This window comes from Carettochelys insculpta, chromosome 2 (assembly GCF_033958435.1).
Source record: "Carettochelys insculpta isolate YL-2023 chromosome 2, ASM3395843v1, whole genome shotgun sequence".
Classification (NCBI taxonomy): Eukaryota; Metazoa; Chordata; order Testudines; family Carettochelyidae; genus Carettochelys; species Carettochelys insculpta.
In genome coordinates this window covers 3,164,641-3,187,609 of record NC_134138.1, presented here as the reverse complement: position 1 = coordinate 3,187,609, position 22,969 = coordinate 3,164,641, and the positions used below count along the sequence as shown (strand labels likewise).

Genomic DNA, 22,969 nt, shown 5'->3' with positions numbered 1-22,969 from the left:
CAGCCAGCCTGTCTCCTCTCCTCCCTCCCCGTGAGTCCTGCAAGCAGGGCGGGAGACTTGTACACCTGCGGTAATAAACCCCCATGCTGGCTAGCCTGCGGTGCTGTGGCTCTTGCTGGGTGGGAGAAGCAGGCACAGCCACTGCACCTGTACTCAGGGCCTGGACCAGCCCATCAGCTCAGATTTTCTGGGTGCCACAGCAGCTGGCTAAGGCAGGGCGCTCCACCCTTGCTGACAACAGGTCATGCCCCAGGCTGCAGGGGAGCCTGGGAAATGAGGGTGGGGGGTGTCAAACAGCTGTCCAGAGGGGGAGAAGGCTGGCAGGGTACAGAGCTCTGGCCCAAGCAGCAGAGGGCCAGGTCTCTGCATCACTGCCTGCAGGGTGGCACAACGCAGGCCTGGAGCAGAGGAGACATACAGCACTTTATTGATTGGTTTCCCAGGCCCCTGCACCAGGCAGAAGCCCACCCTGTGCAGCCAAGAAAACACCAGCCAGCTAATAAGTCTGTCTGAACTAGTCCAGTGGCCGCTGGAAGGCCAGAGCTAGAACCTGTACAGCTCGGGAATGGGGGACAAATAAAATATCACCCTCCACCTGTGTGGGGAGACGTGCAGTAGGGAAGGGCTCTTCTGCAGGTGGCCGCCTTCAGTCTCTGGCAGCTTATTTCCCCACGCTGGCTTCAGAGCCTGCTCCAAGGCCAGTGCTGCCCCAGGAGCCAACCCCCCAGCCCTGCCAGCAGCCCCAGGGTTCTGCTGCGCAGGTGTGACTGCAGCTGGTGAGACACCACAGGCTGGAAGCCAGCTCTCCGGGGACACTCTGGGACTTGCCACCCCTCTCTGTTAGCAGCACAGGCCCGGTAGCTCACTGCCTCCTGGGGACACAGCCGAGGCCTTGGTTCCAAAGCCCAGGGACCCCCATGGGGCAGAGTCCTGCAGCGTTCTGGTGCTCGGAGCCCGAGGCAGACAGGCCCAGTTCCACAACAGCAGCCGGGGCCCTGCCTCCTTTGGTTACGACGGGACCAGCAGCTCCCTTCTCAGCTTGCACTGGTGCCAGGTGGGGGGAAGCTGCAGGGCTCTGGGCCCCCAGAAAGAACAGGTTGTGCAGCAGCAGCAGCCAGGTCCTGCCCCTCCCCATGGGCCAGGCCTGAGTTCTGAGTGCAGAAAAGTCGCTGGCACAGGCCGGGCACCGTGCCTGGTTCCTCACGTCTGCCCAAGTTCCCTCTGCGAGCAGCCACAGCCCCAAGCAGGATGGGCCTCTTGTGTGCTCCAGCTGCGAGCGGTCGGGCACTTCAGATGCTCTTACAGAAGAGCTTGTGGTGCTGCGTGACTGCGCTCAGAGAGGTGCCCGGGGGGCCAAGCCAGGACTCACCCACGCCCCGCTGGTTGCTGCCGCTCAGCTGCCGGCTGCAGAGCCGCAGCTCACGCACGTTGGCAGAGACCCGGGCCCACGTGGTGCTGTCCAATGGGCCTCGCACCCTGCAGCCTGCGGGAAGGAAACAGGCCGTTGTAGCCACTGTGGCGCACTGAGAATCCTGGACCCGGCCCAAGAGGGGACAGGCTGGGTGACCCCCCTTGTGCCCTTTCTATCAGCTGCAGCCCCTCGCTACTCCAGTCCTGCCTCCTCTGCTCTGCTCTGCTCTGCTCTGCTCTGCACACCACTACGGAGAGAGAAGCAACTCGGCAGCGCCAGCCAGGCCGGGGGCTCTGCTGGATCAGGAGCAAAACTCCAGGGCTCACAGCCTGCCCCTGCCCCCTCAGGATCACCTCTCAGTCCCTCCAGCGAGGGCAGGGTGATGCTCCCCCGGCCCTGCCAGGTGCAGGGAAGCAGGACCCCTCCGCAACCCAGGGATCTTGGAGCCCTTCACCCCCTCACCTGCCAGGCTGAGGTATTGCAGCCCCTGGCGCCTCTCCCCCAGCGCTGACAGCAGCATCTGCAAGCCCCCGCTGGTAACCTCTGGGTTCGCAGACAAATCCAGGGAGATGAAAGTGGGACAAACCAGGAGGCACCTGGGACCAAGAGAGTCAAACAGCCCCATGCCTCTCGGCTCACCCACAATGCACTGCTGCCCCATGGCCCACCCACTCCCTGGGGGCTAGGTGTTAGATGTGCGGTGTGCTGGCACTGCAGCCTTGGAGCGAGACCCCCAGGGAGCACAAGGTGCGACGGGGAAGGGAGGCAGCTGGACAGGTGTACTGCCTGTGAAGTGCAGTAGTAGAACCAGCAGCTCCACCCGACCACCAATCCACGTACGCCCGGTTCTGGAGGCAGGTCCTGCCGCTCACCAGGCCTCCCACCCAAGGGCTTGTGGCTCAGACTCCCTTCCCGCTCCGCCTCTTTTTACGGGAGGGGGTTCACCTGGTGGCCCAGAAAAGCACAATGCAGGGACAGAAGGTGGCCAGTGGGCTAAAGGCGAACATGGCCACCTTACCTCTCACTCAGGCTCTCTTCCTACTATGTCCCCATGGGCTGGCTGCTGGGCCCAGCCACCCCACGGCTCCTACCCAGCAGGAGATCACTCCGCATAGGACCCAGCTGGGTGAAGGTTGGTGTCACACACCCACCCCATTACCTTCTGCCCCACAGCAAAGCCCCTGGCCCCGGGACCCCAGCGCTGCCCCTTTACCTGGCCAGCTCTGCGACAGCCTCATCATTCAGGTGGTTCCCAGAGAGAGCCAGGTGGGTGAGCGCACATCCCTGCTGGAATGGAACGGGGGCGGGGGCTGAGCCCAAAGCCACACACCACAGCTGAGCCAGTCAGGGCCGAGCCAGCTGCGTGAGAGGCCCACAGCCCCAGGACAAAAGGGGCTCCCCTGCCACGTGCAGAGCTCCTGCAACTCCTGGAGCCAGAGAAGGGTTACTGCAGGACCCCCTTGCACCCGTACCTGTGTCAGGCACCTGACCACCGGATCCACGAGAGGCTCGCCTAGGCGGGCCGCCACCGAGCCAATCTCCAGCTGGCTGAGGGTGGCGTAGGGCAGACTCCTGAGCAGCAGCTGCAGGCCGCTGGAGCCCAGGGCATTGTGGGACAAAGCGAGGGTCTTCAGGTGCACAGCTCCTGGGCCGGGGCATGCGGGAGAGACAGCGTGTTAAGAGTGAGCCAGCTGCTGTCTGGCCCGGGCAGATAAAGGAGGCTGGGAGCTTGGCGGAGGGCCTGTCCATAGCTGCCTAACTGGAAACTCAGGCACCCAACAGGCCTGCACTGGGAAAGAACGGCAGAGCAGGCTGCTGTGGGGCAGACCTGGCAGGGAACCCAGGGCGTGGTGGCTGTGGGGCAAGACTGAGGCAAGCCCAGGCCTGGGTAGCTGCGAGCTGTGGGGCAGAAGCTGGCAGAGACCAGACAGAACAGCGGTCCGCATTCTTTCCATGAGTGGAACCATCCTCACCCCCAAGCTGTAGGCCCCATCCCAGTGAATGGGGCCCTCCTGGCAGTGCCTCTGTGTCACAGGGGGGCCTAGCCTGTAGACCGTGGCGCTGGGGGAGGGGAGCCACAAGGGAGGGCACCACCTGTACCATGAGGCCACGCCTGCTGTGCCCCCACTCGGGGCTGGGGGAGTGCAGGGGCACTTACCTTTCAGGCTGTTGGCCAGCAGGAGGCGCTGGTGCTGCCCAAAAGCCTCAGAGAAGCCACAGGCCTGCAGCCGGAGCGTGGTCAGGACCGGGCAGGTTCGAACCAGGCAGGCCAGGGCCTCGCAGCTCTTGTCCCCTAGGGGGTTCAGGCTGAGGTCCAGCTCTTCCAGGCTCTGGAACAACAGGGGCGGAGGAGTCACCCCAACCTGCTGGGCTCTGCCCTGTGCCACCAGACAGCCGGGGCTGCACCCCCGCTGGGAGGACCACAGCGGCAGCCTCAGCCCCAGAGAAGGGACGGAGCAGCAGAGCCCCCCCCATGCTACAGGGACCCTCACAACCAGCCCCTCCCCAGAAGGACCTAGGAGCAGGCACCTTGGCACCAGCACGGCCACAGCTTACTCCTCCCTGATCCGGGGAGCCCCTGGTGTCCATCAGGGCAGCCCTGGCAGGAGCTCATCAGGGCCCTTTACACCAGCAGTGCCAGAGCCGTAGCCCAGAGCGCCAGGATGGGCAGTTTGGGGGTCCCCGAACCTGCTTGTGTATCCGGGGTTCAGGCGGGAGGCCGGGGCCCCTCCCACCTGCCTTTGAGGGGAAGGGAGGTGCTGGACACACCCACAAGCCAACCTGGAAGACCGCTTGGGAGGGCAGCCCTGCTGCCAGCGCGCGGAGCCCCTCAGCACCGAGCTGGTTGGCCGACAGGTCGAGGAGGGCCAGGCTGGGCATGGTGCCCAGCGTAGCCAGCAGCTCGGCAGCCAGGCCATCGTCCAGCCCCGTCCCAGCCAGCCGCAGCTGGCGGATGGAGCTGTGCAGCTTGAGGGCACGCAGGAGTGGGGTGAGGTGGGGTTGGTGCAAGGAGAGGCCACAGGTGCTGAACGAGGGGCCTGACTCCTGCAGCTCCATCATCTTCAGCAGAAGCCGGTGCTCGCCTGCAACAGGAGTCCATGAGGGAAGACCAGTCGCTGTGGGGCACCCAGACTGACGAGCTCCCAGCCAGCTGCTGCCTGGCCGGGGCTAGAGCCAAGCAGCCAGGGAGAGGGTGGGGGGCAGCCGCGACCGAGGACACCCTCCCCCCGCCCAGCACCACGTGGGGGGCAGCCGTGACCGACGGCTCCTGACATTGCGCGCCGTTCAGCGGATGCTGGACAGGTCTTCCCCTGGCATGTAGCACGGCCCTGGGGGTGCCAATCTGTCCACCCGAAGCCACATTCCACCTCTGTCCCCTTCCGTAGCTGGGCCAGTGACCCGGAGACTGAGGGACTTGCCCGAGGTCACACACGCAGACGGTGGCACAGCTGTGCCCAAGCCCCCTGGACCAGCCTTCCCACTGGAGCCCCTCCTGCCTGTCCCCCCCACGGGCCGGCTGGCACTCTCCCCAGCCGGCTGACCGCCCTGAGGCGCTACAAAACCCAGCGAGACCCTGTACATCCAACGGTTCCCACACGCAGGCAGGCAGCAGGGTCCGTGGCATCCCCTTACCCACGGCCAGGCTGCAACAGGCCTTGCGATACCGGTCGGCGAGCGGGGGCAGGTCCCAGGACTGCACCTCTGCCAACACCTGCAAGGCAGACAAGAGCCCTATGGGTAGGAAGGAAGGCCGGCTGGCTGGGCAGCACTGGCAGGCTCAAACACAAGGGGAAGGGCATCGCCAGTGAGGGGTGAAGCCAGACCTCCGAGCTCCCAGTCATCTGGGCCCTGCCGGTTGGTGCAGAGTCCACAGTGATGGGCCCCACCACGACCCTTCAGCGGCCTACAGGGGGACCTGGTGGGCTCAGCCCTGGAAGCGCCAATCCTGGCTCGGGTGCCCCTCACCTCCTCGTTGCTTTGCAGGACGTCCACGATGAGATCCTGGGGAGCCAGCAGTGCCCCTTCCTTCTTGAGGGTGAGCTGGGGCAGCAGGCCACAGGCCTGGTAGTGGCGCTGGGCCGCCTGCTCTGCCAGCCACGCCACCGGGCATCTCTCGAGGCCACTGCAAGGGAAGGGAAGGGAAGGGCTGAGCCAGAGCGCCCCACCAGAACCAGGCCCCCAGCCCGCCCTCCCAGGGTGGGGCAGGAACAGGGCAGCCCCCCCAGTGGCAGAGGGGAATGGCCTTGTTACCCCAAGTCCCTGACCCCCTGGCGCTGCCTGGGAGCTGGACCCCTCCGAGGGTGCTGCTAATGTTGCCCCAGACCCAGCTGGGGGGGCAGGACTCCTGGGCTCTGGGCCACGCTGGGAGGAAGGATGCGAGGCGGCTCTCACCTGTGAGGCACGGGGATGAGGAAGACGTTGTCTTGGACCCGGACCCGCACTCGGATGGGGGGTGGCCGAGTCGGGGCTGCAGCCAGCAGTGGGGCCTGGGAACAGGGGAGGGGAGTCAAGACCCAAGAGACAGCCCAGGGGACTCCCTTGCTGTTGTGCACCCCCAGCACCTCACCTGTGGGGCCTCTCCACTGCCGCCTACGGGCCTCAGACCAGCGGCTGGCTCCGGAGCCACCAGGGCCTGGCCCCCGCGGGACCGACCCAGCGACGTCCTGTCCACTATCTGGGTGAGGCGGCTTTGCCGGGCCCTCCTCTTCTGGGGCAGAGCAGCTGGGAAGGGGGCTGCGCCGTCGCTCTCAGACCCACTGGTGCCCCCTGAGTCCGAGCCCGACTCCCCCGGGCGCCGGTGGCTCCTCTTGCGGGGCTCCCGGCTCGCCCCCAGGTCATCCTCCAGCCAGTCATCCCCCACGTACTCCTCGGCTGGGATCAGGGCCGGCCTGGCAGAGGCCTCGGCCGGCACCGGCTCAGGGACCTGGCAGGACTGGGCACTGCCCACGCCATGGATGGCTGCTTCGTACTTGGCCTGCCCGGTGCCAGCGGGGGGCAGCCCAGGCTCTGCCCGCCCGAGGAACCCCGGCACCCGGCTCTCCTCCCCCGGCGCCCTCAGGCTCAGGAGCCGCTGCCTCTTCTTGATGGGCCGGAGCGGGGTCATGCACTCGTCCAGCTTGGCCCAGCACTCTGGCCCCTGCCCGCCACGCTGGGTCAGGATCCTGCAGGGCGCAGTCGCCTTCGTGGAGGGGCCCCCACTCTGGGGCTGGGGGGCCACAGCTGAGCGGGGGGGTGTCAGCGGCTCAGAGAGCTCCGCATCAAACAGCTGGCTCTGCGGCACATCCTGTGGGGGCTGAGCCACCTCTGCTGCTGGGCGGGAGACAGGGAACCCCGTGAGTTGGGCCCAGCCCCCAAGAGATGCCCCCCCACAGCACCACTCCCACCCGGCCTCACCTCGCCCCACCACCGCCTCCTTGAGCAGCTGCTCCATGGCTCGGCAGCGCTGGCGCGTCTCCTGGTCCAGGTCCCGGCCGTACATCCTCACCCACTCCCGGAGGGTGCCCAGAGGGCTCAGGCCCTGTGGCGGATAAAATGGAGGGGCTGAGCCTCAGGGCCGCCCCCAGAAACCCCACAGCTGTGCAGGGGTGCCGAGCCCAGCGCCCGCCCACAGGCCGCTGCTCCCCCACCTTGGCGTTCCTCAGCACCGCCGACGCGCCCCTCTGGAGCAGCAGCTCGGCCACGTCGAAGTGGCCGCAGTTGAGAGCGTCGTGCAGGGGGGTGATCCCCTCGCAGCCTGGGCCCCCGGGGTCATCGATGGAGGCACCACGCTCCAGCAGCAGCCGCACGATCTCTGGGCACAGGAGCCAGCAGTTACTGCTGGGTGGCAGCACCAGGGCCCCCTCCAGCCAGCCCCCATCACCCGTTCCAGCCCCTGCCGTCATCCACCCCCCACACCGAAACCCTCCCACCCTCCTCACCACTCACCCAGGTGCCCGTGGTTACAGGCCTCGTGCAGTGGGGTCCAGCCGCAATAATCCTGTGGGTTCAGGGGGTGGCCCTGCCCCCAGGAGGAAAGAGACATGAACAGGCATGAGGGTTACGTGGGGGCCAGGTGCCCTGCTGGGCTTCATGCCAACTCCCGCAGGATCTCCCCCTCCAGCTGCCCTCCCTGCGGGCCAGGCCGGGAAGCTGCCCCAGTGCCCAGTGCCTACCTGGCTCACTCCCACGCGCCCTGCAGGCAGGACACACTTACTGAACGCGTCCCCTGCTGGGGGCTGTGAGGGCCAGAGCAGAGGGACGCCGCGACCCCAGCCAGCCGCCCAGCTGCCCCCACGGGCCGACGGAAGGTACCCCAGGGCGCCCTGCCCGGGAACGAGGAGCGGCTCCCACCTGCTCCAGGAAGAAATGGACCCGGCGCAGGTTCCCGTCGATGCAGGCGCGGTGCAGTGGGGTCTCACCCTGGTCGTTGCGCCGGTTCCACTGCAGGGCACAGGGAGGGCGGAGGCGGGGTCAGCACTGCCCGGGGGCCCCAGATCAGAGCCAGCCCCCTCGGCCCCCCGCCCCGCGCAGCGCCCCGGGATCCGGCCTCGCCGGCGCAGGAGCTGGAGCGACGGCCCCACAGGGCGAGGACGCTGCGCCCAGGCCCAGCCTCACCTTGGCGATCCTGCGGCGGCCAGGCACGCTCTTGCTGTAGCCGTCCAGGTCATCTTCCTCCCCGTCTGGAACGCACAGGCCTGAGTGAGGCACCCGGCTCCAATACAGCCCCCACCCTGCCAAAGGGGGGCCCGCGCCAGGCAGACGCGCAGGGCTACAGCCTCACCCGGCCGGGACTCGGCTCGAGCTCCCTCCCCATCCCCCCGAGCAGGCCCACTCACCGCTCTCAGACAGCTCCAGCTCGCTCTCCTCCAGGGGCTCGCTGCTGTCCTCCTCCTCCTCCTCCTCCTCCTCCCCCCGGCTGTCCCCGGTGCTGCTCCAGCCCTGCGAGCGGCACAGGCCCTGAAGCCTGGCCAGCGTGTCGGGGGCCTCAGGGCGCCCCCACTTCTGCTGCAGGGGGTGAAGGTGCTGTAGGATTTGCCGCTGAGGGGGTGAAAGGATGGGCTGATCACCCTGCCCAGCCGCAGATGGGGTTGGGCGCTCCCAGGGCTGCTAGCCCAGGCCTTGTCAGCTGGGGGCGCTGGCCTTTAAGGCAGTCCCCAGGCCCCCCGCCCAGGCCTGAAGGGGCCCTGCAGGGAGCAAGGCCAGGGCACTGACCACTGGAGCAGCTGCCAGGCCCCCCAGCCTGGCCCAGCAGACAGGCTACGAGTGAGGGGAGGACGCTGGCTAGGCACTCTCGAGTCCAGCCCCAGCACCGCAGCTGCCCTGGGCGCCTTTCAGCTCCGAGCCCCGGCACCCCACGCCCTTCCCCTGCCTTTCTGCTGTGCTGGCGCAGGAGGAGCCGGGTGCAGCCTGGAATCCTGGGCGGAGTGAGGAGCTGGGCTTCCCGGCAGGTGAGCAGCACGGTCCCTCCCGGGCATGTGCCAACAAGGAGCAGAGCCTGGAAGCGGGAGGGGGCCAGAAACCAGCACTTTCGGCCACAGGCCCTAGCAGGGAGGTGTTGTGCGTAGGGCGGGGGGCTGGGAGGACTCCTGGGTGCCAGTCTCAGTTATCGCAGGCTCGGGGGACCCCGGGAGGGGCACTGCCAGCTGCCCAGCCTGAAGGGGGTGCTGCAGGCGAGCACTGGCATCCCCATTGGGCAGCAGCTTTGGGCCCGTCCCCTCACCTGCAGCCTGGGCTCCCCAGCCTGCTCCGCGCACCGGAGCGCGCTCTGAAAGCTGGGCTCCAGGGCCTCGTAGCCTTCGCCAGCCTCCTCCCTGGCCAGGGCGATGTTCAGCCAGGTCTTCCCCTCCTGGGGCACACAGACAATGGGATTAGCTTCCCCGCACCAGTCCAGCTCCACTGGCAGGGAGCCCACCCAGGGGCACGGGGTAAGTGACAAACAGCAAGTCCTTTGCCATCCTGACTCTTACGCCTGCCCCACCCTCCTTCCCTGCTCCCGAGCTGTGGGGCCCAGCCAGGCCCTGCTTGCTAGCTGAGCTCCCCTCCCGCACGGCCAAGCCCAGCACGGGGTCCCCAGGCCCTGCAGGGTGAGACCGGCGGGCAGAAGGCAGAGCCCAGGCCGCCCCCTCACCTCCAGTGGGTTTCCTCGCCGCAGCGCCAGCTCCGTCTGGTAGTGCTGGACCGCCCGGCCGGGCTCCCTCAGGTCCGCAAAGGTGGTAGCCAGAGAGACGTGGATCACAGCCAGCTCCTGTTCAGGCTTCTGCAGGGACTCGGCGTAGCGCAGCTGCCAGAGACACCGTCCACAACATGCTGTGCCCGGGGTGGCCGCCCGCCCCCGCAGGGCTCGCCCAGCCCCATCCCTGCTGCCTGCAGGAATCTGAGCGGGTGCCCCTGCCCTCGGGCCAGAGCTTGGCAGCACTTCGGCGGCTAGGAGGAAGCAGAACCAGCCCCTTACCATGCACGGAGCCCAGCCTCCAGGCAGCCTGGTCCTCCCCCAGCCCACAGGCCGAGAGCAGGGGCAGCCCTCACCCACCTGCCTCTGGTAGAACTCCACCGCCCGGCGATAGTCCCCATGCTTGGAGAACAGGTCCCCCAGCTGCTCACACAGGCCCAGGGCTGTCTGCAAGTCGCCGGGCACTGCCTCCTCCAGAGCCTCCTGCAGATGGCTGACCTTCATGGCTGGGGGAGAGGCCAGCAGTGTGAGTGGCACGCACCGGGGGTGGGCTGGGTTCTTCCCCCTAGAGGCTCAGGGCAGGTAGGGGAGCCACAGGTGAAGGGGTATGTGGGGACCAAGGTCCCCCTCACCCAACCCAGCCTGCAGGCCTCTGGGACAGTGAGCACCTGCCGAGCCCCCTTCGCTGCCCCCCTGGGCTGGTGCGGGGTCAGTGTCAAAGCACCGCCCTGTGGTGCCACTGGGGCCACGTCGGGGACGTGCCAGAAGCCCTGTCAGGAGTGGCCTGTGCAAGCGCGGCCCTGCACCCGAGAAGCCGCGGCACCTTTCCCTGGGCGTGCCTGTGACACGGGGGTGGGGGGGGCGGGCACCGCCCCAGGAGCCACAAGCCACACAGGGCTGTGAAGGGGAGGGGCTGCACTGAGAGCCAGAGGTGGAGAGCTCCCAGCCCCAGTCAGCCTGGGCTGAGCCCTGGGGAGTGACACCCAACCTCCTCCCGGCCAGCTGCACAGGCCACTGGGTCCCCTCAGCCCCCCCCCCGCGCCGTGTCGCAGGGAGCCCCAACCCGAGCCCCCTCACCGTAACGCAGGTTCCTGCGGATGCTCTCGCGCTGCTGGGGCTGCTGGGAGCCCAGCACGTAGGCCTTCTTCAGCGAGCGCCTGGCGGCCACAAAGTCCCCCAGGCTGAGGAGCACCTGCAAGGCCCCAGGGCAGCAGGGTCAGCAAGGGGAGGGGCAGAGAGGTCCAACTACCAAAGGGTGCTGGCCTGGCGGGGGGGGGGGGGGGGGGGGGGGTGCTGTCCCCTTGCTGGCCATGCTGGGTGGTCAGGCCCCAGGGGGAAGAGCTTGGGGGCCAAGTACGGGCTCCCCGCTGCCCTCACCTGGGCGATGCCGGCACAGCACTCACTCTCCATGCACTTCTCCTTCATGGTGTGGGCGCAGTCGCGTGCCCGCTCCAGGCAGCGCATGGCCTTGGAATGCTGCCCCTCCCGCAGGTGGATGTGGCCCAGATTGAAGTAGGCCCGGTACAGGTCTTCGTAGAGGTGAGTCTGCCTAGAGGGAGACGGGTCACCCCCAGGGTCGCCCGCCCATTCACGTCCTCAGGAAACCCCTGGGCCCTGTTCCCCCACCTGACACCCCCCAGCCACAGCACCAGCCGGTTTCCTGAGCCAAACGGCTGCAGCCACCAGCAGAGGGTGAACCCCAGGGAAACACAGGAGCTCTTCAGAGGGGCCTTCGGCCTATCAGCACCACCACCCGCCCCCCCCAGGAAGGGGCCAGGGCCTTACTCGGAGATGAAGATGCTCTTCTTGATGTACTGGCTGCACCTGGCCTGGTCCTTCATGCTGTCGTACACCAAGCCCAGGTTGAGGTAAAGCCGGGCCCTCATCTCACTCAGCTCCCGCTGCGGCACCTTCCCTGGGACAGCCAGAGCCAGCCCGTCACCCAGCCGGCTCCACAAGGCAGGAGCTCCAGGGCCAGAGAGGGGCTGGACAGGTGCTGGACCCCTCACCCTCCAGCTGGCCGAATGAGCTGAGCAAATTGCCTCCCAAGGGATGGGGTGGGAGTGCTGGGAGGTCCCTACGGAACAGTCTCGGGCACGGTCCTGGCTGCCCTGGTGTGGAACCGACAGGTCAGATAAGGCTGGAGGTCCCTGAGTGCCCCTGCATATCCCACAATCCCGGCGGCGAGCCTAACTGGGCCTTACAAGCCAGCACGAGTAGATGGGAAGCCCGGATGAAAGCCTGAGGGCCTGCCCCTTCCTGGCCAGGCCAGGGAGTTCCGGCTCGGGGAGGGGATGGAGCTCAGGGACCAGGGACATCCCAGATGCAGGCTCTGGGGCAAGGACAAGGGGTAAAAGGTGGGGACTTAGACCGTCTGGTCAGACAGCCAAGGCAGAGGCCGACTGGTGACCCTCCCCAGGGCGCACCACATCCCAAGCTGATGGCTCCCCTCCCTAGCTCCGTGTCCCACAGCTTCCAGCCCGGCTCTCACCTTCCAGCTGCTCCTCCAAGATGGCCAGGCTCTTCATGAAGGCCTGCTCCGCCTCCCAGAGCGCCTCCCCGGCCTGGCCGCTCTCCGCCACGAACATGTAGGTGCGGCCAATGGTGGCCCAAGCCCTCTGCTGCTCAGTGTGGTCGGACACAGCGCAGGCCAGCTCCAGATGCTGGCGCTGGTGCTGATGGAGCAGGAGAACAAGAGGGCGCATGAGACCCCCCAAGCCCCATGGATCTGGGCTGGCTTTGAATTGGGCCCTGCAAGGCTGACAGCTCAGGGGTTACCACTATGTGCCCTAGTGTTCCCTTTTAAACCCCTCCAGCCATTCTGTCGCCCCTCCTCTGGCTTGCTGCCCCTCTCACCCTGTGGCCTTTGGCGGGGCTGAATACTGGGAAAGTAGCTCTCAGCCCAGCTCCTGGGGAGCCCCAATCCCTGGAGCTGATTATCCCCCTCTCCCCCATTACCTTCAAAGCAGCTTCATAGTTCTCCAGCTCAGCCAGGCGCTCCCCAATCTTCCGGTGGGCCACGGCACAGCCGATAACATCCTCCACGCTCTCCAGGAGGCGCAGCTCCTCCTGGTGCTCCACCAGCGCCTCTCGGTACCGCCCTGCCGGGAGCAGAGAGACACTGGGGTGACGAGCGAGCCAGCTGGCTTCCCAAGGCACAGCAGGGGCCCCTGGGATGAGGCGCACCCACTCCATCAGCTACAAGAGCAGCCAGAGTAACAAGCCCGGGCCGTAACCCCTCTTGGGGCTCAGAGCTGACATGCACCGGGGACTCAAGAGCACATCTCCTATGTTAACAACAACAAGTCCCGTGGCACCTTATAGACTAACGTATTTTGCAGCAAAGGCTTTCGTGGGCAAAGACCTGCTGCATCACATAGAATCAGAGAACACTAGGACTGGAAGGGACCTTGAGAGGCCATCGAGTCCAGCCCCCTGCCCCAATGGCAGGACCAAGTACTGTCTAAACCATCCCTGATAGACATCTATCTAACCTGTTCTTAAATATCTCCAGCGACAGAGATTCCACAACCTCCCTTGGCAATTTATTCCAGCGTTTGACCACCCTCACAGTGAGGAACTTCTTCCTAATGTCCAACCTAAACCTCCCTTGCTGCAGTTTAAGTCCATTGCCTCTTGTTCTATCCTCAGAGGCCAAGAAGAACAAGTTTTCTCCTTCCTCCTTATGACACCCTTTTAGATACCTGAAAACCGCTATCATGTCCCCCCTCAGTCTTCTATTTTCCAAACTCAACAAGCCCAATTCTTTCAGCCTTTCTTCATAGGTCACATTCTCTAGACCTTTAATCATTCTTGTCGCTCTTTTCTGGACCCTCTCTAGTTTCTCCACATCCTTCCTGAACTTCTGCGGTACCCAGAACTGGACACAATACTCCAGCTGAGGCCTAACCAGCGCAGAGTAGAGCGGGAGAATTACTTCTCGTGTCTTGTTCACAACACACCTGTTAATGCATCCTAGAATCATGTTTGCTTTTTTTGCAACAGCATCACACTGTTGACTCATATTTAGCTTGTGGTCCACTGTAACCCCTAGATCCCTTTCTGCTGTACTCATTCCTAGACATGCTCTGACAAAGCGGTTCATTGCCTCCAAAAGCTCATGCTCCAAAATCTCTGTTAATCTATACGGTGCCTCAGGACTGCTTGTTGTTCTCGAAGTTACAGACTAACACGGCTCCCTCTGTGATACTCATCTCCCATGTTGTAGCTGACGGCCTCTGATTTTCTAGCTACAGGAAATACAGTGGCTCTAGCACACTTGGATGGCAGCAGAGCATCAGACAAAATTAGCTACATGCAACGTTAGCCAAACTGGAGCACTCTGGGATCAGCCCAGGAGCGTACAGGGGGAGAGAACAGGCTTCAGGGGGTGAAGGCAACAGGCTGTGCCGAAAGGTAAACTGGCAGAGGGCAGGGATGCTCCTGGCACAGCTCCTCAGAGATCCGACACGAGCCCAGTTGTACCATATCTATTAATGCCCAAGGCAGGAACAGCAGGAGTGCACTGATGGGCTTTGCTGCAGACACAAGTCAGGAAGGGCGCTCGCTCCGGAGGAGGATCGGCATGGTAGGCAGGACGATCGGGGGGATCTCAAAGCCTGCAGCAGAAACGAGGCGCTGCTCAGTACGACAAAGGACAAGGTGCTTAGAGTGAAGGGCTACCGATAGCCGGAGGCTCATCAGCTGAAGTGAAGGAAGGTGAGAGAAACCTGGATGCTTTGGCTGGTTATAGGGTGACTAAAGCCACCTATGCAATCCAGCCACACAGCAGGCAAAGGCACAGTCTCTCCAGCAGAGAGAGGACCACGTCCATGACTGGTGACAGCTGGTCTGGAACACGAAGTACCATTTCCTGAGCACAAAGGGGGACTTCACCCCAGAGAAAGGCAGAGAAGAGCCACTCAGGTTGTTGAGGAAGGCAGAGGTGACTGGAAGAACTTGGCTGGCCTAGCTCGCAAAGATAAGGCTGTGAGGGTGTCCCCCGAGTCTCCGGTGATACACCAAGGAGGTCAGGCCCAGGCTGGGGCCAAAGCAGGGAATGCAAGGGACAATGCTGGCCTGAGAACAGAGAGTCTTGAGTAAAGTTGGCTGGCACAAAGGAGAAGGTTTCTAACCATTGCAGGGAGCTGTGGGGACGGAGGCCAAACAAGATTCAGGTTAAAGAGAGAGCTAGATGTCACAATGGCAGGGAGTTTCAGGCATGGGGCGTTCTTCTTCAAGAGCAGGGCTCAGGTCACAGGCCAGGATCATCGCACTGAATCGGCTCCCTGCTGGGGGAAGGTCAGCTGTGTGGCAGACACAATCTCCTGGGGGCTGGTCCCAGCCCATGGATGTACCATCCCTGCAAAGAAGAGCCATTCCAGGCCTGCTCCCACGGCCAGGAGCCCTCCCCAGCCCAGCCGTCACAAACACAGCCAGACCAGCACCGACAAAGACAGCCGAGAGCATTGCCCAGTGACCAACTTTCCAACGGTGGCCCCAAAAGCAGGGCCTCCAAACCTTCCTCAGAACGGCTCTCCCGGACCCATCTCTCCCAGCGTCAGCCCTGGCCACGAGAGCCAGACAGCAGTCAGCTAGCCACCCTTCGCCATTGAGAGCCAGGCCCTGGGACCCACTCACCATGTCTGGCCAAGATCTCCCCAAGCTGGTTGCAAATGGCAGCTTCCTCCTTCAGGCTGCCACTCCTCCGGGCCTTGTCCTTTGCTTTCTGGAGCACTGGGGGGCCGGGGGGGGGGGGTGGGGGGATGAAGAGAAGAACATCAGAACCCGGTCAAGCTCCCACAGCCTGTCAGCATCAAACCCCTCTGGCGCAGAGTCATCAGCCCTCTAACTACGTGCCCAGCTCAGGGCAACAAATCACAACACGCAGGATTTCCAATTACCTCCACCACCATGGAATCTGACCCCCAGCCTGGCTGCATGCTCCCTGGGGGAGACAGGAGCTGAGTCCCAGACACATGGACAGGACTGTCGCAGGGTAGTCCAAACCCCCTCACCCCACACTGCCGAGACCCGTCTGGGAGCCTAGCTCAACGATCCCACCTATAAATGACCCTCTCTCTGGCCCCACATGTTGACCCACACACCCTCAGCCCCACCCACCTCCACCCTCTCTGACACCCTCCTGCCTCCCTGCCACACACAACTGCAATATCGCCTTCAAATCCCGCACCCCCTCTGCCCTTGCCAACCTATCACCCACCTGCCTCTGACTCCCCCCATCACCCGGCCCCCTCTGCTCCCCCATCACGCCCCAGATGGTGCACCCCCTTCGATCCCCCCATCACCCCACACCCCACTGCCCTGCCCCGCCCCCATCACCCCACCCCATCACTGCCCTGCTCCCTCTCACCTCCCATCACCCCACACCCCCCGCCCTGCCCACCACCTCTCCGATCCGCCTGCCCCAAGCTCCCTGCCCCGCGGCCCCCCGCGCCCGCCCCTCACGGCGGATCTCCCGGCTCCGCTCCGCGCTCATTCCGCCGCCAGCTCCCGTCCCGCCGCGCCGGTTCGAACCGAGGCCGCCCACGCGCCGATCCCATTGGACGCCAATCCCATTTCTGTACTCCCATTGGCTACCTTACACACAGATCACAAACAACAGAGCCAATCACAAATGGAGTCCCTTAACTCCCGCTCCAGAGCTGGGTAAATCCCCTATTCTGATAGGCTGCGAAGGAATTCCATCGAAGGGGCGTGTCTCCCAGCATGCAATGCGGCCAGCAACTACAGTTCCCAGCATGCCGCGCAAAGATTCCCGGCTCGGGCCTTTCGCTCAACCTAGGGCCTGGGCTGCGTTGCATTCTGGGACTAGTAGTCCTGCGAGCGGCAGGGCTGGGCCAACGCGAGCTGGGTCGGTCCGGTCCGGTCCGGTCCGGTCGTCTCGGCTGACTGGACATCGCAGTCCGGTCCGGTTCCCGCAGCCAGGTCGGTGCGGCGCTAACCTCGGCCGGTAGCTGAGGCGGGGATCTGGGCCCGAGGGAGGGGCTGAGAACCGCCGCCTTGACCAGGGAGCGCCGGTGACATTGGCAAAACGGCCGTCTAAAGGGGGAGACAGTCTTGGTTACCAGAGGGGCGCTGAGGTGCGGCGGGGCGGGCCACGCCCCCAGCCCGGGCGCGAGGCGCTGAGGTGCGGTTAAGGCCACGCCCCCAGGCCGCGCGGGAGCCGCTGAGGTGCGGTTAAGGCCACGCCCCCAGCCCGGGCGCGAGGCGCTGAGGTGCGGTTAAGGCCACGCCCCCAGGCCGCGCGGGAGCCGCTGAGGTGCGGTTAAGGCCACCCCCCCAGGCCGCGCGGGAGCCGCTGAGGTGCGGGAGCGCCAAGCCCCCAGCCCCGGTTTTAGCTGTGGGGCCCCTTTCTGACCCTAAACCTGATGGTCGGGTCCAGCCTCCCTGGTGCGGCACCCTCAGGCCCCCACCGGTGCGGGAGGAGAGAACTTGCGGGACCACAGGAGGGGATTATTGTCTCGCACGTCACCAACACTGCTGCTGCTGCTGCTGCTGCTGCTGACCGGGCATCACCAGGCTACCCCTGCTGAGTGGACAGCACTGGGGGCTGTCGACAAACTTCATGGAACCCCGGGAAACTTGGCCACGCCCGTGATAAGTGGTTATCTGGGTAACTCAAATGGTGCCGGATTACAGATGTTGCTGGAGGAGAGATTCTGGGTTAGAGAGGAACAACCTGTACTGCAATGGTGCCAGTGATAATGGCCCGTCACACCCCAAGTCAGAAGGTCGTTTCATGACACCCCACAATTAAAGCACTTCATAGAGCCATAGATCTTGTAATCTCACTTTGTCAATGCACAGATGACTGAAATTGTAAATTTCAGTAGCTTTTCAATGAACCTTAGATTTATACTTCTGCTGTTGAGCAATTAAATTCATGTCATTATTTTAAAAAATAATCACCATTAATCACACAATTAACAAGTTGTTGCCTGTCTGCTGGAATGTATGCTCACAGTCAAGTTCCTCAGAGGTGGATTGATTGCCATTAAGTGACTAAGCACTGCTGTCTTCTCTGAGGCCATACTCTCACATTAGGGCTGCTGCACCTCCTATTGCAATCTTCATGGAGATGAATATTTGTTATACAAATATGCACACACACCCCCTAGAGCTGGAAGGGACCTCTGGAGGTCATCTCATCCAGTCCCCTGCCCTGGCATCAATTTGCCCCAATCCCTCAATGGCCTCCTCAAGGCTTGAGCTCACACCCCTGGGTTTAGCAGGCCAATGCTCAAACCCCTGAGCTATCTCCCCACCCTATTTAACAGACGTTACTCATAACTTTAACTATAAAAATTATATGTGTACATAAATAGATTTTACAGGTCCAGGGGGTTATAACATTAAAAATGATAGGTCACAAGTCATTTTTTGCTCAAAACATTTCTGAGTTATTCATAGGTGTGTTCATAACCCTTTTTCCGTAAAGCGTGGGGGGATGGTCCGTCACAACAATATGTTTAATCGACTCTGGGTAACTTTTTTAGTGCGTCAACAAAAGCAGAGAGAAGCAACTGATGTCCACAGTCAACAATCTTATCTGGTGGCTAAACTGTGCTGCAGTCGGACAAATGCAAGGGCGAAATGACAGAACCCGGAAAAAAAAAGATTCGAAGGCTGTGCACCTTTAAAAATGAGTGGCTGCAACTCCCAGACTATCAGAATTGGCTTATAAAGGCAAGTGAAGACTCAGGATATTGTTCTATTTGTGATGTTCAATTCACAGTTAAGTTTGATTCTGTAAAAGCCGTCAAGCATCATGCAGAAACAAAGGGTCACAAAATCAAAGTACAAGGACAGGTGTGGTGTAATGCTAGCAATAAAGTCTCCGTAAAGAGTAACAATGCTGAAGAACAACGCGTATGCGCAGCTGAATTGCTTTTAACATATCATGGAGTTAAACACTACCACAGCTACCGTTCTCAAGATTGTGGAAATAAACTGTACCCCTCTGTTTTCCCTGATTCCAAAATAGCTTCCAAAATTCACTGTGGAATGACAAAAGTAGAAGCTTTGATCGAGGCTGTATTAGCACCACATTCTTTAAAACTGGCTGTGCAAGACATTGGATCAGCACCTTTCTCAATCTCAGTGGATGCTTTTAATATAGGGAGCATGAAACTATTCCCAGTTGTCATCCAGTACTTCAATAAAGATAAGGGAATCTGCACATCACTCCTAGACTTTCTTGAAGATGCAGATAAAACATCAGAGGTGATTGTAAAGAACTTACGGAGTTGTCTTCAAAATGCCAGTCTGGTACAGAATAAAATTGTGGCATATGGAGAGAGAGATTTTGAAGAAAATGAGTCTGGTTTTGTGCACCTAAAACAAATGCTGGATTTACCAAACCTTGTACCAACACATTGCAGCACTCAGATAGTACACAATACAGCAAAGCATGGCTTGAGAATGCTCTCTTACGATGTAGAGTGTTTGGTCCTCAAGGTCTTCAGTGAAGTCTTTGCACTAGACGAGAATAACGGTGAACTTAAAGAGTTCTTTGATTTCATGAAGACAGACTATACAGAAATCTTACGCCAAGTACCTAAACGTTTTCTGGCCCTTTTCACTGCCATTGACAAGTTACTGAAGAATTGGCCGGCCCTCAAATCTTACTTTGTGAGTAAAGGGGAGGAGGATGTGAACTGCACAGTCTGGGCCTTTCTTTCTGAGTATAAGGACATAGCTTCCAATGATGAAACTATTACACTTCCTGAACTGTACATCTACTTTGTGCATAACCTTATGAGCCAATTTACCAGCACCATAAAGGTTCTTGAGAGTAATTACCTTCAGGTAACTGAACTGTATGCTACATTCAACAAGCTGAGAAGAGAGATTCAGAATCGACAAGAGAAAGGTTTCTATGGGTACAAGGTGATGCAACTCTTGAAAAAGCTACACCCTAACGAGCAGAACACCTTTATTGGAGACGCCCAGCAGACTTACATGCACATGCTCCGGTATCTAGAAAAGAGGTTTGATTTCAGTGAAAATTCTTTCTATAAGTTGTGTGCACCGCTCAGTCTGGACAGGCCTCTGGAGCTAGACAAACTGTGCACTTTGATGACAAACTTGGACATTCAAGTGGATGTAGATGAACTTTTCACAGAAGTGTCTGTATTGAATGATGCACTACCAATCCTAAAGGGTTCAATAATTAATGCCGAATCAGAACAGGAACAGCAGCAACATGAACGCCACCATCAGACCGGCAGCTCTGAAGTCTGGGTAGAATTCTTTAAGTGCTGCGAGGCCCCGAACTTGCTTAGAATTGTGCAGCATGTGTTTGCTGTTCCAGCCATCAACACCTTTGTGGAACGCATTGTTAGCGTAATGAAGAATTTGTGGGCTGATGAAAGGAACAGGCTCCAAACAGACCTAGTGAAAGCTGAACTGTTTGTGCACTTCAACTATAAAATGACATGCGATGAGTTTGCTGGATTTCTGCAGACAGGGGCAGCTAAGGAGCTCATGGCGGCAGCAGCCAATTGTGAGATGTTTTAATTGACATTTCCCACACCGCTGTTTGGTCTAGACTAATGCTCCCTCTCATTTTTCCCATCTGTGTGCAGAATAAATTTTGTTACGTGCACTGATGTATGTGCAAGGATGTGCACCACCAGTTAAAAACGTGCTGCCAGCTGTGAGCGCTGTGCTGATCACCTGGGCGGCATATGAAGCTCTCCTGGGCAGCTGCCCAAGAGCTCAATATACCAGGAACCCTGATCTAGCGCAGGGTTTCTTAAACTATGTTCTGCAGAATACTGGTGTTCCCAGAACAACTCGCAGGTGTGCTGTGAGCATCTGACACTTTTTTGGTGTCATGATATGGTATTGGTATGTATGTTCTGTCTTTACAATCAGATACAATGTTACTATTTAATTTTATCAGGTACCACAGCAATGACTTCAGTTTGGTTTCGCTATATATGTTGCTAGTTGAGGGGAGCAGTTCTTTTTTTGGAAGAAAATTTTTGTAGCTGTTCCTCATAAATATAGTTTTGTTTGGTGTTCTGTGGTCTTAAGAATTTTAAGAAACACTGGTCTAGACTACCTGCTGTTATAATACAATATGGTAATATTTTAACGATCCTAAAATATTAAACATTAACCACTCTGGAGGCAGAAGGTGATTTAGTGGACCATACTTGAAGTTGCTCTACTTCATTACTTGTGAGCCAGGCAGACACTGAGCTGGCCCACAGCAAAGGTGAGTTTAAGCCCTGTCGCTGTCCTGCTTGTACCTCAAGTTGAGGAATAAATGCACAGAGAATTGGGTCCTCTGGTGGGGCATTGTTCTACACGCTCATCACTATTGGGACAGTGAAAGTTCTTTATGGCTGTTTTATGGAGTTTCTTGTCCTGTTCTTGTATTTTTGTTTTTAAACTTCTGCAAAATACAAGGGATACAACGTTTGCATCGAATCAGTATGTGACATCGAGTGACATGTCCAGGCATTTTAAACTTTGCACCTAGCTGCATACTAAACCACACACAAATAAGCCATTTGCTTTCCCGAAGTTTTGTGGGTGCTTGGCCCCACTGAATATCTACTTAGCTTTATGAGGAAGTCAATTGAGATGCCTAATTTTAGGCAGTGAGGTTTTAAAGATTTTCTGTAGGTCCTTTAACTTGATAAAGGTATCCTGGAACCTAATCATTTGTCAGTTCTGTTCCAATGGTTTTTGTTACACCTGGAAACACTGTAGTTAAACATCGACCTTGGGTTTAATATCGCACAGATCCAGTCAGATCAAACCGTAACACCTCACCATCATTTTGTACTTTCCTACCTATCAGGTGGGAGGGAGTTGGCAGCTTGGATCCCGTCCTGCCAGCTGTTATCAACCATAACCATCAGCGTGACTGAGGGATTCCCAACACTTTGCAGTTCCAGTTCTTGTGGTCGCAATTTCGGCACTTCTGGGTTTAGCACCTCACTGCCCTCCAAGAGGGCTGGTCTCCAGATAGCTTAGCTCTTTCTGGAGGGAACCCCGCTCCATGTGTCATGGACACAACAGCAGATGGAGATACCACAGCTCAGAATATGGCACATCAATCTGCGTGAAGGTGTTAGTCTTGAGAAGATTGGTTGATTGATGAAACAATTTTCTTGGGCATTGGTGGTGTCCCCTTATCATACCCAAACCCTTTGTTAATGAGAATGAGAGCATCTTCGTGGATCTCCTGTGACATAGGGAAGTACCAGTGATTGCACTAACTGATACGTTGTTTGCCTTTGATCACACAGGAATAAAGTGGTAGACTTGTGAATTTAGCCAGGTAATCCTTACCTCCAGTCCAGTGCTCTAACCACAAGAGCAGCTGTGTTCCTGTTAGATGATGTTGACTGTACTAGCACTTAACAGGTGGGGTAACTCCCCCACTGAAGAAACTTATTAACTTTAATATACACATGTAATGGGCAATTTCACTTTAATTAGTATTGGGAGGCACGTTTTTACCTTCTGTGAACAAAAGGTCTCATCACTTTTACTTACTGATCCACTGTTGCTTTGAAGAATTTATCAAATCATCATCCTGGCTGTTCACTGCAATATCATACTCCAGAAATGATCAAAACAAAAAAAGCAGTAAACTCAATATTTAAGGCACAGAGAACCAAAAATAGTAATCAGGGTTCTGTTAATGACTTAAAAGTCTGCATCTTACTCAACAGGAATTTTCACAACAGTCTTGGAAGAGAGGCTGCTGAACTCTCTTTTATATTGAAATTCGACACATTAACACGTGGTTTGAACCAGGATGCAAATTTTCTGGGTTATTATGGGGGCTCTTTTGCATACTTGGCTTAATTTAATTCTTGACTCCCACCTCCCCCTCCACCCCTCTACTCTCTGATTTGCTCACCTTGATCATTTTTTTCTGATTTGTCAACCTTGATTACTATTTTTGGTTCTCTGTGCCTTAAATATTGAGTCTGTTCTGGTCTGGCTATGATCTGAAGAAGTGGGTCTGTCCCACGAAAGCTCACCTAATAAATTATTTTGTTAGTCTTTAAAGTTCTACTTGACTGCTTTTTTGTTTTGATAGTATATAGACTAGCACGGCTTCCTCTCTGTTACTTTCCAGAAATGATCAGTGTATCTTGTATAATGATTGTGAAGAACCTGCATTTTGGTGTCAGATGCTACCAGCGTGGTGCTCTGCTCTCTCCAATGCTGGTATCACTCGGCTGCGTGCGTGTGTTCCCTCTGTGTGCTGCCCCAGCTCTGCAGACAGCCGACACAGCAGACCCGAAGAGAACCCCCAATGACCGCAGAGTCTAGTAAGGTGCAAAGGCACGTCGGCCAGGTTTATTGCCGTATTGGACACAATAATAGTTCCCTGTAGACTTCTCAGTCTAAGT

At 59.3% G+C, this 22,969-nt stretch overlaps 2 protein-coding genes across 2 annotated transcripts; one reads left to right on the top strand and one right to left on the bottom strand.

Moving 5' to 3' along the window:
• Positions 1-1,264: 1,264 nt before the first annotated feature.
• On the bottom strand, positions 1,265-16,206 carry LOC142009018 (tonsoku-like protein). The gene is made up of 26 exons (XM_074986465.1): positions 16,029-16,206; positions 15,201-15,296; positions 12,519-12,661; positions 12,052-12,235; positions 11,346-11,475; positions 10,938-11,109; positions 10,638-10,752; positions 9,921-10,066; positions 9,519-9,671; positions 9,111-9,236; positions 8,227-8,428; positions 8,006-8,070; positions 7,742-7,831; positions 7,337-7,409; positions 7,039-7,202; positions 6,806-6,929; positions 5,979-6,721; positions 5,804-5,898; positions 5,378-5,534; positions 5,045-5,123; positions 4,193-4,494; positions 3,570-3,741; positions 2,884-3,056; positions 2,625-2,698; positions 1,874-2,007; positions 1,265-1,483 (listed from the first exon to the last, which is right to left on the bottom strand). The coding sequence occupies exons 1-26, from the start codon at positions 16,057-16,059 to the stop codon at positions 1,290-1,292; spliced, it is 4,137 nt and encodes a 1,378-aa protein (XP_074842566.1). The 5' UTR covers positions 16,060-16,206; the 3' UTR covers positions 1,265-1,289.
• A 164-nt stretch (positions 16,207-16,370) lies between these two features.
• LOC142009019 (uncharacterized) lies at positions 16,371-20,609 on the top strand. Its single transcript, XM_074986466.1, has 2 exons — positions 16,371-16,508; positions 18,080-20,609. The coding sequence occupies exon 2, from the start codon at positions 18,177-18,179 to the stop codon at positions 20,100-20,102; it is 1,926 nt and encodes a 641-aa protein (XP_074842567.1). The 5' UTR covers positions 16,371-16,508; positions 18,080-18,176; the 3' UTR covers positions 20,103-20,609.
• The last annotated feature ends 2,360 nt before the right edge of the window (positions 20,610-22,969 follow it).

What these genes read in the sequence shown, in the direction of transcription:
- LOC142009019 (XM_074986466.1), top strand. Translation starts at nt 18,177, where the DNA reads ATGACAGAACCCGGAAAAAAAAAGATTCGAAGGCTGTGCACCTTTAAA.
- LOC142009018 (XM_074986465.1), bottom strand. Translation starts at nt 16,059, where the DNA reads ATGAGCGCGGAGCGGAGCCGGGAGATCCGCC. An exon ending in GCTGGCCAACAGCCTGAAAG is followed by an intron (nt 3,057 to 3,569) that starts GTAAGTGCCCCT and finishes GCCCCGGCCCAG; the next exon opens with GAGCTGTGCACCTGAAGACC. An exon ending in GCTGTCGCAGAGCTGGCCAG is followed by an intron (nt 2,008 to 2,624) that starts GTAAAGGGGCAG and finishes TCTTGGTCCCAG; the next exon opens with GTGCCTCCTGGTTTGTCCCA.